Here is a 20,253-nt window from a genome sequence, read left to right as displayed (position 1 = left end):
CCAACTTCATAGAGGACCATAGCCAACTGTTTTGTGCTGCTTTGAAGTTGTCAAAATCAGTTTTGAAGTTTTCGATTATTCTTAAATTTTTTGTCGTATAAAATAGACATGTCTAAAAACAGTTTACTGCAACCAGTGTTCTTAGTAACCCTGTATTAAACTAATATTTCAACAATCTACGCATTGGAAGTAATTATAAAAGAACATTCAGCAGCAACGCAACCCAAGAAATTTTACAACATTCCTTATTGTTGACTAGAATATAGCTAATAGAAGTGATTGAAAAATCCGTGGATCCGGGTTTTTTGAATAACCGATTGTCGTGAGTCACACAAGAACCTAAAAACGGATAAAAAGAAGTCAGAGCTGGATTTTTAAACACAGAATCTAGAGAAAATCGATCTCAAAGTAAAGAGAAAACGTTCCTCGAAGCAAAGTGCGAACAGGCACGAAACGAATATAGAAAAAACGAGACTCGATCCTAAGACTACTCGGAAAACGGTTTTAGACAATACAAAGCTAGGTTCGAAGAGGCTTGATAACGAAAAAACGAAATATGGTTTCGAAGAGGCCTGAAACGAGCCCAGAGAAAATATGTAAATTTACTAGGAAAACAATCCACGAAAATACAAAGTAAGAAGAGGTTTGGAACGAATCGAGAGAAGAACAAAACCAAAGAACGCGGAAAAAGATCTACGAAAAAACTAAATATTTTACGAAGTGAGTTGAAAGAATATGAGACTCATGTACAAAAACACTTAAAACATGTAAAACAACGAAAAAGTCTATTTAATAAGACTGGAATGATGCATTTTCTATACCTCTCTTCATCCCTGTCACTATCACTAACTCTATCACTACCGCTATCCCTATCCCAATCCCTACGTCTATCTCTATTTCTATTTACATTCTATTATTCTATGAATCTAAACCCTTGTCTTTATTCTTTCTTTATCTCCATTAATTCTCAACCATATCCCTATTTCTTTCTCTATTGCTATGCCTCTCTCTCTTCACTGTTTACCTTATCTCTTTTTATTTTCCTATTTCTACCTCAGTCTTTATCTCTGTCCCTATACTATCTCCCTCTAAAGTCAATATCTCTCTCACTTTCGCTAGCCCTATCACTATCCCCCTTAGTACCGGCGTTTGTAGAACCGTTTCTTCAAATACGAGAACTTACTCATCACAATTAACTCGATCCGCTATTAGATTAAGAAAATGGTGAACACCTTTGTTATTAAACTTTTTCATGCGTCTATTTTTCGATCGTCTACTATTCGTTTTGTTATGGGGGCGGCTCTGACTAAATCATCAATAAACTTATCTGTAAAAGTATGTGCTATCGACATTTGAGTATAGTCGATTGAGCAACAACCCAGCGTCGTGCTTTTGTTATGAGATCATTGTGGGTTGAGTTACCTTTATTGTTGTTGATTTTTTCTTTTAGTTGTCAGTTACCGAAAGCGACTAACTAAAGTGATAATGAATTGCTATATCACCAAAAAAAAAAAAAGAGATTAAAAATACTTGAGATATGGGATAGGTATTCTTAAAAACTTAAATGAGTACCAAACTTTTACTTGTTTTTGTTTTCGCTTTGTTATGCGTAATGCAAGAAAAATGCCTCATTACGGGTATTCACGTACAGCGAAAATAAAGGCAATGACAGTGATTTGTGTTTTTGACATTGGTAATTGGTGATGAGCGCATACAATTTTGTAATTACTTTTCAAATCACGTACTATTTATAACGCATTGTCTTTTTTCTGTGAATATATATCTTGACTTGAAAGTTGGTATAGAGATGTGACGTTTAGAGATGGTAATGTCGATGTTGTTGCCAATACGCTCTTTGATTGAGTTATAAATTTGATAGTGTGATATTGATATTGATCTTGCAACTACCGGTGATCTTACTACTCCGCATTATTTGCCCTGGAGAGAATTCTCAAACGAACGAAAAAAACAAAGTTCCTCAGCCTAGCGAACACTACTATGATGGCCAGTATAGAAGCGCAAATGTAATTTTGTATCTGTGCCGAGACTGATGTCAAGCTTTAAAGACTCTGATGACAGGCTTTAAAGAACTGTTAGCGTGGCGATAAGTTCTACGATCCATTTCAAAGCCATATTCTTTTGCCCATGCTTCGGTTAATGGAAGGATGGAGATCATATTCTATCAACTCTTAGAATATCTGCTGGCACTAACTACTCCAAATTGGAAAGAGTAGACTTCTTCATGCAAGATTCAAATTTTTTTAATTTCAAACACATTTATTTATACAAAAAGTATGCGTGCTGTATTAGTGAAAAAGTATAAACAATGCATTCTACCGAGTGGAGAAAGTTTTATGCATGCATGAAATATTCATGTTGTATAAATGATCGAGGGTTTTGGTATGCTACGGTTTTAGTTCTGCAAAAAATATTTGCATTTGGCAGTGCCACCTAACGTGAAGTAAAAGCAGAGATTGGTAAATATCGGCGAAAAGCGTCTCATACTTGTAGATCAGCCATCAAGCCACCGCACATCACTTTGGGCCATGCAAGCTTATTTGTCAACAATATCGATACCAAGCATGGTAGTTTCTTGCAGCAAGGCTGTACTACTTTATATATCAGCTTAAATTTTTAGTAAAGTTGATTGGTTGGCGCCCGAGCAGTATTTCAAATAATGGCTTTTAATTTTATTCTGATGGGAGAAATAATGTTTTGTCTTTAGGTAGAGGTTTACAACAGATCAGGCACAAGGCACAATAAAATACACCTTTTGAGTCCCGAAGTACCGAAATTTAGCTCAGGGATTTTCTACACATCCAACGCTCATTGATACATTATACTGATTGGACAAAGGAAACAGCAAATGTAGAAGACTTTCCTTTTGGAAGTTTTGTCTTTGTATATTTCTGATGCATTATTGGTGTACAAAAGAAATGAGTCGCAGGAAAAACACTTTGTTTAAGCATTACCCAGAAGATTACTTGTATCATATTGTAACGAATTTAGGGGAAATCCTGGTTATTGTACACCTTCTGCAAACGTTCGAATCGCTAAATTGTCGAATCAATCTCTCCAATATTTAGTATTGCAAACTGGTCTTTATTAAGATTACTTTGAGAGTAGAATTTCAAAATTATACTTCACAACCAATAGCGTGTTTAAATCAAAACTGATTCCTGACTACTCAGCTGGCGCTGCTTTTATACTCTCCGTCGCTTCATTCGCATATTTCTAGTAAAGTCTAGACGTTTCGCCTTCTGCTGTATCTCCTGCTTGGTAATTGAGCTACATATATGCGTGTGCATGTGTGAGAACCAACTTCGGCTGATGACTACATGTGTTTGTGAGTATCTCTTCGTTGCCTTGTATGTATGTGTATAAATTATGATTTATGTGTTCATGTACACCAGTGTGGCTCGCTTTATGTTTTCTGTTGTTGCGTGATTATCTACTAACAGCCCAGTGATGTCAACATTCACCACAATATGTACTTTCTTGTGCCATCAATCTCAAGCCAAGTTCGGCCAGCCTTAAGAGGTGTCCTTCTCACAAAGTATACACTTCATTCACATGAAGATAACCGTATCGATTTGAAGAACTACAGTCTCGTTTAAAGGCCAAATATCATAGTAGAGTAGGATGCGCTGCTTAGAGTGAACCATGACCTAGCTAGGTTCAGCTAGATGCACCCAATCTGAACTAATTTACTGCGCTCTTTTGATCAAAAGACTATCTAGCACCTGGTGAGCTAATCCAGTGTCCAGCTATCCAGATATTACATATATAAAAAGACGGTCGCTACCACATGATGCCAATGTAGTAAAATCCTATGTGATTTAGAGGTGAATTTTAGCACAAAGTAAATATGCGAAAGATTATAATGAATCTGATTATAACGATATGCATATCGAATTCATGAAATATGTAGTGCGAAAGGTTGAACCATGAAGTTATTTTATTATAAGTGTACCTAAATATTTTGATATGCTACGATGGTGGCCCCAAATTCAATATTGTTTTCGCTTATTTTATGGCTTATGAAAATATCTTTATGACCGTCTTACGATTGTGCTCTCAGTGGGGTGCATTATACGCAGCATGAGTGAACTACAATTTTCTTATAAATATTTGTTAGAAGAGAATAAAAGTTTAATTAAGTATTTTAACCATAAAGAATAGTTTCAATTGCTTTTTTTAATAAAAACTTGCTAATAGCCAGTTAACAAGCAGTATATCACAATCGAAATGGTCTGGGTTATTGCCTTTTGCTATGCCAGGGAAGAAGAGGTACTCATACCTCTCTGGTGAGCCCGGACAAAGACCTATTTCCAGATGTTGAGCTGTGGTGCTGATGTGTCGTAGATGGTCTTAAGCTTACTCATTCCCTACAACTCACGATTTGATGTATTGTACGTCTAAAGGAGGCAAGGTAAACCACTTGGAAGTCAAATACTAAAGGGCAATAAGCTTTTTTATCACAAAAAACACTTGAGAACCGTATTTCCCTCAACATAAAGAGCCAGGAGTAACTTCCACCAAACATCAGTTCAAAACGCATACTGTAAGGGTAAATCATTTGAATGCACCCTTTACGAGGTCGTTAGCTGATTTGAGAATAGCTTCGTCGTCATTGAACGTGCCTTCAGTTATGTTACAGCGAGAGCCATCTGCAGGACACTTGCTCAACATAGAACTAAATGCTTTGCAGTGGCATGGATTGGACTGGGGTCGCGTATGTTATATAAGTAACAGAGACACCCCTCAAGAAGGCATCTCATCGCCTCTTTTCTGATTATGCGTACTTTAAGATATCCTAGAAAATATCAAAGCAAAAATATGCATGAACTCCTGAAAACAATTACATATTACGTGGGAACACTGGATTAGACAGATCTTGGAAACAGAAAATATCGCGGTAAGCATTCGGCCTCATCGTGGCTTCCGAGCAGAAATCTACGCTAAAGGAAAATCGGACATCTTGAGGGCATCTTGATGCATCGAAAGAAAAGTGTTCGCTGTTTTGTGAGATAATCCTTAAAAGACCCCTGAAAACATTACACGCAATAGAGCCAGAAACACATCATAAACTCCGAGCACGATTTCCGAATATCAATGGCCGTTCTTGCATCACTATGCAAAACATTGGTGGTGACTCAAATTATTTTTTTGCAGCATTCCGTGACAAACGCCCAACGTTGGGCGACATATTGGAACCTATGGGTAAATTGTTTGATTTAGGACTTCTAAAAGTATTCGACCCATAACGAATCAAGAGTGAAAAGGAATTAATAAAATAGAATGTTGTCGAGAGAAAAGTTTTTCGAAATATTTACGAACCTCTACACGTTGACGACGGTGAGCACAGCGGCAACGCCAGCTAGCTCATTTTATGGGAATGAAAATTGATACTCCAGCTAAGAAAATATTCTTATCGGAACCCGCCTACTGAAGCAGAGGAAGGCCCATTCCACTGGAACTACATATGGAAAACGATTTAAATCTCCTTTTTGTTACCAATTGGCGCTAGTTAGCACAGCGAGAAGCGACTGTTGCGCTTTGTTGGACGGCCATAACTGTTTAAACGCTTAAGAGCCAATTAAGCTTTCGATAGGGTATCGCATCGAATACTACTGGCAAACCTGAATGCTTGGGCTTTCACTCTGAGTTTCTGAAGTGGATCTCTTCTTACTTAGAGAACAGAAGTTGTGTCGTTCGTCTAGATAATGTGTCTTCTTTTATTTTCACCCAAGACAGCGTTTTGGGTCCGCTACTATTTGTCATATTCATTAACGACATATCATCTTGCTTTTCAAGGTGTAAGTTTCTTCTTTATGCTGATGACTTAAAAATTTACCATGAAATCAAGTGCGTGGATGATTCTTTAATCTTAAAAAATTTACTTAGAAACTTATACCATTGGTGTATCCGTAAGGTTGGTAAGTATAGGAATTTCTTAACGTAATTATTTTTATATGGAAAAGTCCTTATCCTCGTAAGAAAAAAAATTGCCAAAAATCAGCGATACATTCTACGAACTTAAGTTTAGCACTTTATTATACTAAAATTAAACGGGCTACAAAACTGCATACTTGAAAAAATGCTGCATGTTCTTTTGGCCGAGCAATTAAATTTTATTGCTTAGAGGAGCACATTTAGATCCTTTTGGCTCCAATCATTAATGCAATAAAATTTAGTACGTTTTTGGCCTGGCAAATATATGGCACTAAAATGTCCAAAATGGCTTGGATCGCATTGCCGACAAATAGACACCATATTAAATATACAAATATGGGCATAACTCAATTTAAAAAAAATGTCACTTAGATCCTTTTGGTTCTGAGCCCTTCAAATGATCTTTAATTGAAAATCTTGTTTTTAAAAAACTAAGATTTTTAGACAACTTTCTCTGGCAACGCTTCTCGGAATGGAAGTGTGGAAATCGCACGAACATTCTCTCCTAACCTAATCGCGCCAAGCTTTAACTAAACAAGTAAGAACGGGACTGTCTTCAGCTTTGCAGAAGGTTTCGAACCTTTCATCAATGGAGCTCAGAAATAATATAAGACATATACGTAAGTAATTATTTGATGAAATTTCAAGCTTCTAACTGTTGAAATGGGGCAGAAATGGCGAAAAGCTCCTTATCTGAACAATCGGTTTGTATGGGATATATACTATATATACAACCGATCTCTACTATTTTTTCAGACAAGGATATATACTATATACGTAATCGCTTAGTGATATTTGAAGCTTCTAGCTGCTACAATTGTGTAGATATTGCGAAATGTTTCTTATCTGAACAATCGGATGTATGGGACATATGCTATATACATATACCAACGAACTATAAACTTTTTTCAGATAGAAATGTGTGCCTATAAGTAAGTATTTAGTGAAATTTAAAGCTTCTAGCTGCTAAAACGGTTCAAAAATTACGAAAGGCTTCTTATCTGAACAATCGGTTGTATGGGATATATAATATATATTCCACCGATCTATACAATTTTTTCAGACAACAATATGTGCGATATACCAAAGCATTTGGTGAAATTTAAAGCTTTTAAGTGGTAAATTGAGGAAGATATTACAAAAAACCTCTTTTCTGAAAAAAGTCCGACAAATGTCTAGTCGGACACCAAAATATACCCGCTGACAAAATTTCATCACGATATCTTCAAAATTGAGGGACTAGTTTGCGTTCAAACAGACGAAACGGACTGGCTTAATCAACTCAAATCTTCATCCTGATCAATTTGGCATATTTATTGGTGGATCTATCTCTTACAATTTTGGGATTCGTGACAACCTTAATACATCATTCCATTTTCATGGAAGGTATAAAAATGGGTTCTTTGCCTTTTGACTTCACGCAGTTCACGTGTTCACAGTTAGATGCTCCAATACGAATCCTTGAGTTGTGTTGCTTTCTAGAGCTAGATGTCGAAGTAAGCTGCGAGCATGGGTGTTTGCATAGCTGTTAATGAAGCAGTTTACTGCGATATCTATATATATCACTAAATAGCAGCACAACTCACGGATTCATATATGCAAGTGCCGCCTCATTTAGTCAGTCACGGACATTTCTTCGCAGCTATTATTGCGATTTATTGTGATCCTTTAAACGCTGTAAGAAATCACAATATTTGCTGACTCTATTATGAGCATTTTTATATAAATTATTAGTTTTTATATAGATAATACCAGCCGGACCCGTGCGCATCTTGCGCAAGCAATATAAAAGTCTCTTATCAAATATCAACAAAAATCAGCTGTTCTATCAATCAATTAAAAACGTACAGCTTGCGTTGCCATCTAGCGTATGATAGCAACTGCCAGTAATGCAGTGCAAATATTGACAATAGTGTCATAGTATAAATAGATTTATTTGTGTGCTCACAATCGTTTATTTTTAACAACTTATTTTAATAAAGAATATCTATACAAAAGCTCTACGACCAAAATTGCCCAAAACTCGCTAATAGCCCGAATGTCCATCTTTACAACCAAAACTTTATTTATAGATTTGGATTCCAAGTAAGAGCGAAAAAGAGACCCGTACATAAAAACAGCAACAAAAGTCTTCCTCACTTCGTAAATAATATGAGGTACTTTTCGAAATCCCTTTCTTATAAATCAATCATACCTTAGCATCTTATATGTGATTAAATTTGTTCGATATAGTTTACAAATCCAAAGAACTAATAGATAAATACAAATATACATTCGCGCATACTGTGTGTGACCACAAAAAACTCGCACACACAAAAATTTGAAAATAATTGAATACAAAAAAAAAAACAAGCCAGCTAAAAGAAAAAATGTTACAAACCCCATTTTTAAAGACCACAAATTTGGTGTGAAAATTTGTTGGCGCTGCCTAACATGAGAAGAAAATCATGAGCAGTAAGCGAGCAGCACAACAAAGTAATTACTTCCGCAACAACAACAAAACATTTATGGTACGAAAAATTTTGCCAAGTTAACAAATGCATTTGTTGTTTTACCTCAGAAAACAGACAATCTACTTACTTTTCCACATGCCAAGACTTACGAATAGCAATGTATGTAAGTAAATATGTGTAAAAGTGGTCAGAAACGGCACACATGCAGCAGCCGCGCTAAAATAAGCAAGTGAGGAAGTAGAAAAGAATTGCATACAACGAGCAAACGAACGAACAATTGTTTTGGCATAACGCAACAGCCGCCACAACCAGCAAACAGTGGGCAGTTTTCTTGAAATTGGTTTTAAAATCAAAGAACTCGATAATGTCATTTAGTATTGAAAAATTCCGCCGTCTTGGCAAGTTCGTCTGCATTGGTCAACACCAAGGTGCCTATATAAAAAATCTGCAGATGTGATATATTGATTTAGCTTTGCGCAAATCTGTTACGTTACTCTTTGCAATATTAATAATACGCCCTATTTGTGTGACGTCACTCTATGAAAACACAAAGAAAAATAAATCGCGAGTATTTAATTCTCTCGGCTAAATAGACTTTCTCCCATAATCGCCTCTCCACGTCTGCTCTAAACCAATCACTGTTTAGAGCAGACGTCGGCAAATAGCGCAACAATTGTGCACACTCAATTCACACGCATTCTTATCCTCTTTAGTTTAGTAGTCGCTGAGCATTTGGTGCAGTAACATCGATTGTGTGCGTCGCTCGCAATTTTGACGAATGTTGTTAGCAAAGGTCGTTTTTTAGAGTTTTTTCAATGCGCACAAGCGAAAGATATTTAATTTTGACCCTTTGGGCAAATACAATGTATTTAATGGCGGTCACCATTTATTTGAATAATTATTGGCGCCACTTCACATGTATTATTATTCTCTTTCGTCTTTATTCGTATTTAGTTGTCGCTGAACAAGCAGAGTAGCAACATCGGGTAAGGCTGTTGTTTATTTTCGCATTCGCGAAAACATAAGTAGTTTGCAAACAAACCCTCATGAGCAGAATGTTTTAATGGTTTCATGTGAACAATTTATTTTGTTTAAATTTTTCCTTAACTCAAGCATTAAAGTAGTATTTATATGGCATATTTACGAATTACTTTTTGTGTGTTAACAAATATGCGTGCATACGTCCTACCTCATTCATTTTTCATCAACAACTAAACCACTGCCAATAAGATGATTTTAGTTTTACTCACACAGCCCCAGTTTGAATTTTGGCGACCCCTGGCATAAACCTTTTGCTTGCCATTGTGCGCATTAAAAAAAAATAATAACAAAGATCTTCTCTTGTTCTTGCCAATAAGCGAATTAACTACGCAAAACGATGCATCAAGTGATGTGCGCGATCATCGCGCTCTCACTAACACATCTGCATTTTCATTTTGCCGACGTCTGGTTTAGAGCGTACGTGTATGCGTTTGATGGACTCGGGCACTCACGACTCTCTCTCTCTCTCTCACTCTCGGTATTATGCTTGGTACATATATATTTCGCAAGTGGGTGTGGCAATGTGATGTAGATGCGCATATCGAAAAAAATTGTGTCGTTTGTAAGCTTGATAGTTGTTTTATGGATCCTCTCCAAGGCTCTCAGCGATGCTCAACTGTCGATTTTGTCACAGGAACGCAGTCAATCGCAACGACAGCTTCGAAAAAATTGCCAGGAGTGACTGTATGTGACGCCTTCTGCATCACATTCACAATCGCCGTTGCCAATACTGATAAATACAGCAATCGGTTTGTGATTAGTGCCACGGCCAAGTAGTAGTAGATCTCGCTGTAAACTGCGATAGTACTATAGTTGGTTCATAGGCGGCTATGAAAACGCCCTCGCTCACAGCTTACTGATTCTTGAATTTGTGACGCAGCTAATTCTTCGTCTGTCTGAAGTCCACTATATTACACTGGCTATACACCGCGGTCGTAAGACCTATTTTATTCTACGGCATCACAGTATGGTGGCCGGCACTTGAAAGGAACAGCTTAGTTTCGAGGATGACCAGGGCGCAGCAGTCAGCAGCAATGCTCATTTCAGGGGCACTCCCGTCCACACCCACAAAGGCCCTAGCAGTCATGCTCAATCGCCTTCCAATAGACCTATATGGCAAACTCCAAGCAAGCTGCAACGCAGTGAGGCTTAACGCTATCCTATCCTGGAGGGACATCAGATTCGGCCATGCCAGCATTTTGGGATCCAACTCCGAAAACTTACGTCAACTAGATTATACCACATCGATCCTCTCTATAGACAACAAGTTCTCAATCAGAATCCCAGAGAGGCACGTATGGGATAACGCCGCTAACCTACACCCAGAGTGCACGACCATCTTCACGGATGGCACAAGATCAATGGTAACGTGGGTAGTGGAATCTATTCAGTGGATCTTTCACTTTCTTTACAGTGGCTGCTAAGCCACTGTAGTGTCTTCCACGCGGAATTAACTGCAATCATGGAGGCCGCTCATTAGAGATAACAACCCCCCAAGAGAACACTTCATCGAAATTAGCAATAGAATGCAGACAGACCCTAAACGAACTTGTATGTATTAGCGGTGTATTAGCTGAAGAACATTGCTCCCCCTCTTGCTACGTGCAAATACTGGCTAACGTCATTTTTCACCAAGAAGGCGAATTCCAGATGGACGCTGGAACGCACATGCGAGGTGTCCAAACAAACCTAGCCTAGAACTAGGTTCCTCATTAACCTCAACACGTCACGTGATCACGTTCTTTACACCTCCTACAACTTTGTACTACCGAAACAATCGATAAGACTTTGATCTGCCACGATCTTTAGTTATGCTCAAGTCTACCAGGAAAAGGAACAAGCATCATTTAAAGACTGGAAGAATTTCGGATAAGGGTAAGGAGCTATAGCACCTCCCCAGCGGGTTAGGGGATCAGAATATACCCGCGGTAGGTATGCCTGTCGTAAGAGGCGACTAAAATACCAGATTCAAGGGGCTGTGAATCGGAACCCTTCAGGTTGCACGCGCAAAATATAGCTTCTCCAAACCCAATTGTCAACCTGACCTATCCGCGGCGAATCCTGTTTCACTAACAGACGAGGCTCTGGCGACCCCAAGCTCCTCATGGAACTTGGGGGTGCGGAGGGAGGGAATGGCCTGAAGGTTTAATGTGGCCACATAAATCGTTCCCGAGATGGTCGGGCTAGCGCCTTAATGGTGATATGGTACCGGAGCGTACCGGATCTATATCCGGCAAAGGACCACATCGATAACACTCCCCAAAGCCTTCGGGGAGCAACCTTATCGCTACAACAACAACAACAACCGAATTCACATCCGCTGACATCCACTGCAGAAACTAAAAATATAAGCAGAAAGTGGATTCGTTGTATAAACTCTTTTATCTAGTTTCAGATTTTCTAAAGAGTCTGAATAATTTTTAAGGTCACACATTCTAGCCAATCTGACGGAGGCTGAGGAAAGTTGAGCTTTGCCTCTTTAAGAGTATATCGCCTGAGGGCACTCATTGCAAAAGTTGAGGGTATTTACACTGAGCACTGTGCCAAATTTTAGCATTTTCATGCAACCCTAAGTCATTCTTATATAGACTAGCTTTACCCGGCGTACGTTGTAACGCCCGAGATCGAATGAATGTTGCGTTATTTTTTCTGTTTTGTTTTTTAATAATTTAATTTATTGTTCTGTAAATTTAATTGAATTTTGTAGGCATATTTGGTGAAATTTTCTGTTAAAACATTTTATTATTGTAATGCATGTGGGTACACAATAGTTTAGGTTTATTCGTTCACTGCAAAGATAAAACAAATTTTTTTCGTTCCAACTCTAGAGCAAGCAACATATAGCTGGCCTTGGGAAAAGCACGGACTCTAAATTTAAGTCTGCCACAGTAAGCGATTGTCCTTGTGCTTTGTTGAATTGTAAAAGCAAGGCGTACAGAAAACTGTAAGCGCTTAAAATTGAATGACAAATCTGTAGGAATCATTGGGATCCGTGGTATGAGCACATCTTCACCTTTGTTTTTACCGCTGATGATTGTTGCTTCGATTACATTCGGCATTAATTTCTAAACGAAAAGTCTGTTTCCATTGCACAGTTTTGGTGGGTTTAAATTCCGAAGAAGCATGATTGGTGAGCCAATTTTCAAAGTTGATATATGCGCAGTAGGGTGAATCAAATTTATTGTTGAAAAGGCACATCCAGTTTCGGAATCTTTCGGTCATACTGAGTAATATTGTCCATGGGAGCATAGGTATGAAATGAATTTCGAGCCTCCCTAATTTTGTTAGAAAATTGTATATCCCAATCCGAATAGCGGCTCTCACAAATAAAATACATGAAAATAAATGTCAAATTCGGATTCGGATTGGGATATAAAATCTTCTAATAAAATTAGGGAGGCTCGAAATTCATTTCAGACATATGGTCTGATGGACAATATTACTCAGTATGACCCATAGATTCAGAAACTGGATGTGCACCTGAATTTTTTCCCCCATTTTTTCCCATACAATTTGACCCGCCCTAATGCGCAGGCATTCCATGTGGTTCTAAAGAGTTTAGAAATTCAATTGGATAATTCACAATTTTATCTTCATCTGTAACTGTGTCGATCGACTATTTATGAAGATGTAAATAGACTGAAGCTAACAAATTTTTTCAACGGCGGCAGATTACTAAACATCCAAAGGCATAACAGCCAAACTCAACAATGCAGTCAAACTTTAGGTGTTAAAATAACTTAAGTTTGTACTGCAGCCATAGTTCTGAAAAATCCCATTTGTAGGGAAGGTGCCACGTCCCTTTTTTCCCCATTCCACATTTTACTGGAGGTGTTACGGATTGACCTCATATAACTCCTTACTGAATTTCAATGTTCTGACATGTATACCTTCAAAGTTATGCAGTACCAAAGATTCGACTTGTATGGGAGGTGCCACGCCCCTTTTATATATCGAAATTATTTTTAGCCTAAAACCTTCCCGTTGATCGAAGGAACCTATAACCAAAATTTGTGATGATTGAAGTGTGGGAAATACGTGTCCATAGCGAACATACACACACACCCAGAATTTGATTTTTATACTCAGTTGAGCAGAGCTCACAGAGTATATTAAGTTTGATTGGATAACGGTTGGTTGTACATATATAAAGGAATCGAGATAGATATAGACTTCCATATATCAAAATAATCAGGATCCAAAAAAAATTTGATTGAGCCATGTCCGTCCGTCCGTCCGTCCGTCCGTCCGCCCGTTAACACGATAACTTGAGTAAATTTTGAGGTATCTTGATAAAATTTGGTATGTAGGTTCCTGAGCACTCATCTCAGATCGCTATTTAAAATGAACGATATCGGACTATAACCACGCCCACTTTTTCGATATCGAAAATTTCGAAAAACCGAAAAAATGCGATAATTCATTGCCAAAGGTGGTTAAAGCGATGAAACTTGGTAGATGGGTTGACGTTATGACGCAGAATAGAAAATTAGTAAGATTTTGGACAATGGGCGTGGCACCGCCCACTTTTACAAGAAGGTAATTTTAAAGTTTTGCAAGCTGTAATTTGGCAGTCGTTGAAGGTATCATGATGAAATTTAACAGGAACGTTACTACTATTACTATATATGTGCTAAATAAAAATTAGCAAAATTGGATGAAGAACACGCCCACTTTTTTAAAAAATTTTTTTTTAAATTCAAATTTTAACAAAAAATTTAATATCTTTACTGTATATAAGTAAATTAAGTCAAAATTCAACTCCAGTAATGATATGATGCAACACAATACAAAAATAAAAGAAAATTTCAAAATGGGCGTGGCTCCGCCCATTTTCATTTAGTGTGTCTAGAATACTTTTAATGCCATAAGTCGAACAAAAATTTACCAATCCTTTTGAAATTTGGTAGGAGCATAGATTCTATGACGTTAACTCTTCTCTGTGAAAATGGGCGAAATCGGTGGAAGCCACGCCCAGTTTTTATACACAGTCCACCGTCTGTCCTTCCGCTCGGCCGTTAACACAATAACTTGAGCAAAAACCGATATATCTTTACTAAACTTAGCCCACGTACTTATCTGAACTCACTTTATCTTGGTATAAAAAATGGCCGAAATCCGACCATAACCACGCCCACTTTATCGATATCGAAAATTACGAAAAATTAAAAAAATGCCATAATTCTATACCAAATACGAAAAAAGGGATGAAACATGATAACTGGATTGGTTTATTGACGCAAAATATAACTTTGGAAAAAACTTTGTAAAATGGGTGTGGTTTGACACATACCATATTAAGTAGAAGAAAATGAAAAAGTTCTACAAGGCGAAATCAACAGCCCTTGGAATCTTGGCAGGAATACTGTTAGTGTTATTGAATATATAAATAAATTAGCAGTACCCGACAGATGATTTTCTGGATCACCTGATCCACATTTGGTCGATATCGCGAGAACGCCTTCACATATACATCTAAGGGCCACTCGATTTTAAAACCTTCATTAATACCTTTAATTTGATATCCATATCGTACAAACACATTCTAGAGTCAACCCTGGCCCACCCTAATGGAGATATCTCGAAAAGGCGTGCACCTATAGACCTAATGCCCACTCCCTCTTAAAATGCTCAGTAACACCTTTCGTTTGATACCCATATCGTAAAAACATTCTAGAGTCACCCCTGGCCCACCCTAATGGCGATATCTCGAAAAGGCGTCCACCTATAGACCTAATGTCCACTCCCTCTTAAAATGCTGAGTAACACCTTTCCTTTGATACTCATATCGTACAAACATTCTAGAGTCACCCCTGGCCCACCCTAATGGCGATATCTCGAAAAGGCGTCCACCTATAGACCTAATGCCCACTCCCTCTTAAAATGCTCAGTAACACCTTTCGTTTGATACCCATATCGTACAAACATTCTAGAGTCACCCCTGGCCCACCCTAATGGCGATATCTCGAAAAGGCGTCCACCTATAGACCTAGTGCCCACTCCCTCTTAAAATACTCAGTAACACCTTTCGTTTGATACCCATATCGTACAAACATTCTAGAGTCACCCTTGGTCCATCTTTATGGCGATATCTCGAAAAGGCGTCCACCTATAGAACTAAGGATTACTCCCTTTTAAAATACTCATTACCACCTTTCATTTGATACCCATATCGTACAAACACATTCCAGAGTCACCCCTGGCCCACCCTAATGGCGATATCTCGAAAAGGCGTCCACCTATGGACCTAATGCCCACTCCCTCTTGAAATGCTCAGTAACACCTTTCGTTTGATACCCATATAGTACAAACACATTCTAGAGTCACCCCTGGCCCACCCTAATGGCGACATTTCGAAAAGGCGTCCACCTATAGACCTAATGCCCACTCCCTCTTAAAACGCTCAGTAACACCTTTCATTTGATTCCCATATCGTACAACTAGAGACACCCCTGGTCCACCTTTATGGCGATATCTCGAAACGGCGTCCACCTAGGGAACTAAGGATCACTCCTTTTCAAAATACTCATTAACAGCTTTCATTTGATACCCATATCGTACAAACATATTCTAGAGTCACCCCTGGTCCACCTTTATGGGGATTTCTCGAAAACGCGTTCACCTATAGAACTAAAGCCCATTCCCTTTTAAAATACTCATTATCACCTTTCATTTGATACCCATATCGTACAAACACATTCTAGAGTCAGCCCTGGTCCACCTTTATGGCGATATCCCTAAATGGCGTCCATCCATAGAACTATGGCCTACTCTCTCTTAAAATACTCTTTAATACCTTCCATTTGATACACATGTCATACAACCACATTCCAGGGTTACCCTAGGTTCATTTTCCTACATGGTGATTTTCCTTATTTTGTCTCCATAGCTCTCAACTGAGTATGTAATGTTCGGTTACACCCGAACTTAGCCTTCCTTACTTGTTATATATTGTATATAGATTATTAAATAATTCTTTTCACTTAACACAACAAAATTTCACACTGTGCGCCACCTTAAAACAGGTGTCCTACATAACGAAAGTTTGGCTTTCCTGCAGATGCACTCAGAGTTGAATTTTTGTGGAATTTATAAAACCAAAAATATTGCAATAGAAAAGGAAAAATAAAATTATGGTGGCATAAAAACTGCTATAAGCATCAAATGTTTTTACTTCTTCTATTTCATACCAATTCGCTGGGGCTTTGACGCAAATGTGCACGAGGTATTTGTGATTTTCCGCTAACTGCTGATGCCGTTAACGCCGATGATATTGTTGTAATGGGTGATGCAGCTCTTTGTGGCGCTTGCATTTGCTTGAGATAATGTTGTTGTTGCTGCGGCATTTTATTTTTGTGTCTGAATTGATGTTGCTGATGTTGTTGCCGTAAAGCGGTCACATTTTGTGTATTACTCTCGCCAAAAAAGAAACTCTCACTACGTCCGCCAGGTGCAGGTGGTGGTGTTAATGGCGGTTGTGGAGAATCCAAATTAACGCTATATGGACGTGGTGAACGATACTGTTCGTACATTGAGATGGGACGAGGCCGTTGTTGTTGTTGTTGTTGTGCAGCAATATTATTGCTACTGTTGTTGTTATTATTGTTCAAGCCATTGCTGTGACTGTTGCTATTTCGATAATTCACATGCAAACTTATTTTCGATTCAGTAATGGCATCTTGTAAAATGGCTTGAGAGGAGGCGAAACGATCACGCTGTAATTGGGACATTTGCTTTGGGGTCGCTGCGCCGCCGATTGCAGTTGCGCCATCAATGTAATGTGTATGTTGTGGATGAAGATGATGCTGTTGTGGATGTTGTTGTTGTTGGTAATTAGAAAAATTTGTTGATGTGCTACGTTGCATACCGCCCCCACCACCACCAGCTGAGCCATGAGCATTGTTGCCACTCCCGCCATTGTTGTTGTTCGTTATATCAACGTTTACGTGCGAGGTACGCCACATTCCTGTAAGGTTTGTTTTTGTTTTTTTTTGCTCTCTTAATTTGATTGCTTACAAGCAACTTGTTGTTGTTGATTTTTTTTTGCAATCGCTGTTGTTTTATTTGGTTATCTTATTAGTTACTGTGAAATAAATATTTATTTTTCGTCTGTTTGTCTGGGATGACGACACCGTCGACACAACTTTTTATAATTTTTGCTATTTTTGGGCGAATGATGTGCGCGCCTTGCCGCTCCAATGACGATGGCACATCGATGAAAGCATAGCTTTTTTTTAAATTAAATTATATAGTTTTAACTATTTTTCTTTGGTTTATTCGTTTATTTAATGCTGCATGGAAAAGTACTATCAATGTAATTGGGCAACTCACAAGAGTGTCGTATTCATGTAAAATGGTTTCCAACATAAAATTTAATTATTAAATCATAGCACATACGGCGCATATGAGACCTCGCTTAACTATAAACAAACTCCATTTGAAGATTTTCGATTTGTATTAAAATTTGTTTTTTTTTTACTTTTTTTATATTATTTTCTACTTTTAACAAATTAAAATTTTTTATTAATTTTTTTGTTTTTTTTTTTTTTTTGGATTCAAACTTGTATATATTAAATATTTTGTTTATTTCATTTATCTAAATTTTTGACATTTCATAACTTTTCTATATTTATTAGGCAACATTTTAATTTTTCAAGTTATTTTAAAAACTTTTCGATTTTTTTAAATTGAAAAAATCCTTAATGTGAAGTATTTTTAGATTGTAAATGTCTTAGTTTAATAAATTTTTGAACTCATTTATAACAATTCCGAAATTTACATGCGGCGTAAATGGGAGCTTGTGAATTGCCTGACTATAAACAAACTCCATTCTATATAAATTTTTTTTTGAAGAAAATTTTTGAATTTGTTAAATACAAATTGGTTGTTTCGATGGTTTTCAACACAAAATTTTATTAAAGCATAGTACATATGGCGCATATGAGACCTTGTGAATTGCCTGACTATAAACCAACTAGAGATATACGCCGCCGAAAAACCCCGCCGCCACCGCCGATTAGGGTCGTTTTTCGTACGCCGCCGCCGAATGTCAAAAATATTGGCGCGGCGGCGGCGGCGGCGTCCGGCGCGTTAATATATTTTCTACTCGTTTAAAACTGTTTAGGCCATTTATTGTTCATGTCGAAAATTGGTCGGATATGATCGAAAGTGGTTTCAACGGATGCGCATCACTGCCAGTTATAAGAAACTAATTGCGAAATTTAACTCTTTCTAACTGTTCAAAAGTTATTTAAAAAAAACAGACGTTTTCGATGTCACGGACTTTGCATCACCCAATTCACCAAGTTATTAAAACAAAACACTAAAATAAAAGCTATATAATAAATTTATATGCTCACTTTGCATATTTTTTCCAAAATATAATGAACAATGAATTCAAATAAAATTACCCAAGGCGTTTCAAATTGTTTTCAAATTGTCCTCAAGCAAAAAAGGTGCCGATTTTTTTCAAAATTTTATATTGCGATTGGCTGAACCCTAACGTAGTGGACAGTCGAACCAGTCTGAAAACTGAAGCTACGCGGTCATCCATAATGGTCACGCTCTAACGTTACAAGGTGTTTCTCTAGTGTAGCTCGGCAGCATAGCGCGACAAAAGCATCCGTTGGAAAGTCTTCGGAGCTACACCTAGGGCTTCTAGGAAAATGACGTCGACGAAGGTATGAGTTCGAAGTCGCAGTCCTATAGATTCTGTGCTGGCATATGGTGTGAGGGTCAGGAGGCGTGGTAGCGACTGGTGGTCGGGATTGCTACTGTTCGCACATCGGGAATTGCAGCTCTTAAAAACAGCCGAAAAAACTGGAGGCGCCCTGTGTCACGAGAGTCATGAGTATTAATAGACCATTAATAGCAACCGTAAGTCGCCGAAGCATCTCTGGAGTAAGTGAACGAGGGACATTCCCGCCGCAAGGAGCAACTCCTGAAAATTTTTGAACGGTCTGAGAGATCTTGAGGCAAAAACCCCGGATCTTTCCGAAATGGCCAACACGTTGATTTCTTTAAATACATACAAACAAAACCTTCACTAAATACTATTTTTTTTAAATAGGAAAATCAAGCTTTTTAAAGTAAGAAAACCGGCGTACGCCGGCGCGCCGCCCACGCCGCCGACGCCGGTATATAATAGTGCCTACACCGCCGCCGCCGATAAAGTGATCGGCGTAAACCTCTTAAACCAACTCCATTTGAAAATTTTCCATTTGTATTAAAATTTGTTTTTTTACTTTTTGTACATTAATTTTTATTTCTAACAAATTAAAATTTGTTTTTTACTTTTTTTATATTATTTTTTACTTTTAACAAATAAAATTTGTCTTTTATTTATTTTTTTTGTTTATTCAAAGTTGTATATATTTAAAATTTTTTTATTTCATTTATCTAAATTTTTGTCATTACATAACTTTTCTGGATTTATTAAGCTAAATTTTAATTTTTCAGTTATTTTAAAAACTTAGAATTCTTTAAATTGAAAACATCTTTAATTTGAAGTATTCTTAGATTGTAAAATTCTTAGTTTAATAAATTTTTGAACTCATTTATAAGATTTTCAAAATTTACATGCGGCGCAAATGGGAGCTTGTGAATTGCCTGACTATATACAAACTCCATTCTATATTAATTTTTTTTTGAAGAAAATTTTCGATTTGTTAAATACAAATTGGTTGTTTCGATGGTTTTCAACACAAAATTTTATGAAAACATAGCACATATGGCGCATATGAGACCTTGTGAATTGCCTGACTATAAACCAACTCTATTTGAAAATTTTCCATTTGTATTAAAA

The 20,253-nt window shown here is 37.5% G+C and overlaps 1 protein-coding gene across 1 annotated transcript in view; it reads right to left on the bottom strand.

Moving 5' to 3' along the window:
• GckIII (Germinal centre kinase III) overlaps window positions 1-17,806 on the bottom strand; it is a 43,665-nt gene extending 25,859 nt beyond the window's left edge. The window contains exon 1 of the mRNA XM_067764897.1: window positions 16,640-17,806. Within this exon, the coding sequence (XP_067620998.1) occupies window positions 16,640-17,413 (774 nt within the window). The 5' untranslated portion in view covers window positions 17,414-17,806. The remainder of the gene's footprint in view (window positions 1-16,639) is intronic.
• Window positions 17,807-20,253: the final 2,447 nt, after the last annotated feature.

This window comes from Eurosta solidaginis, chromosome 2 (genome assembly GCF_040869045.1).
Source record: "Eurosta solidaginis isolate ZX-2024a chromosome 2, ASM4086904v1, whole genome shotgun sequence".
In the NCBI taxonomy this organism is placed as follows: domain Eukaryota; kingdom Metazoa; phylum Arthropoda; class Insecta; order Diptera; family Tephritidae; genus Eurosta; species Eurosta solidaginis.
The sequence above is the reverse complement of the archived record's forward strand: the minus strand, read 5'-3'. Positions and strand labels throughout refer to the sequence as shown.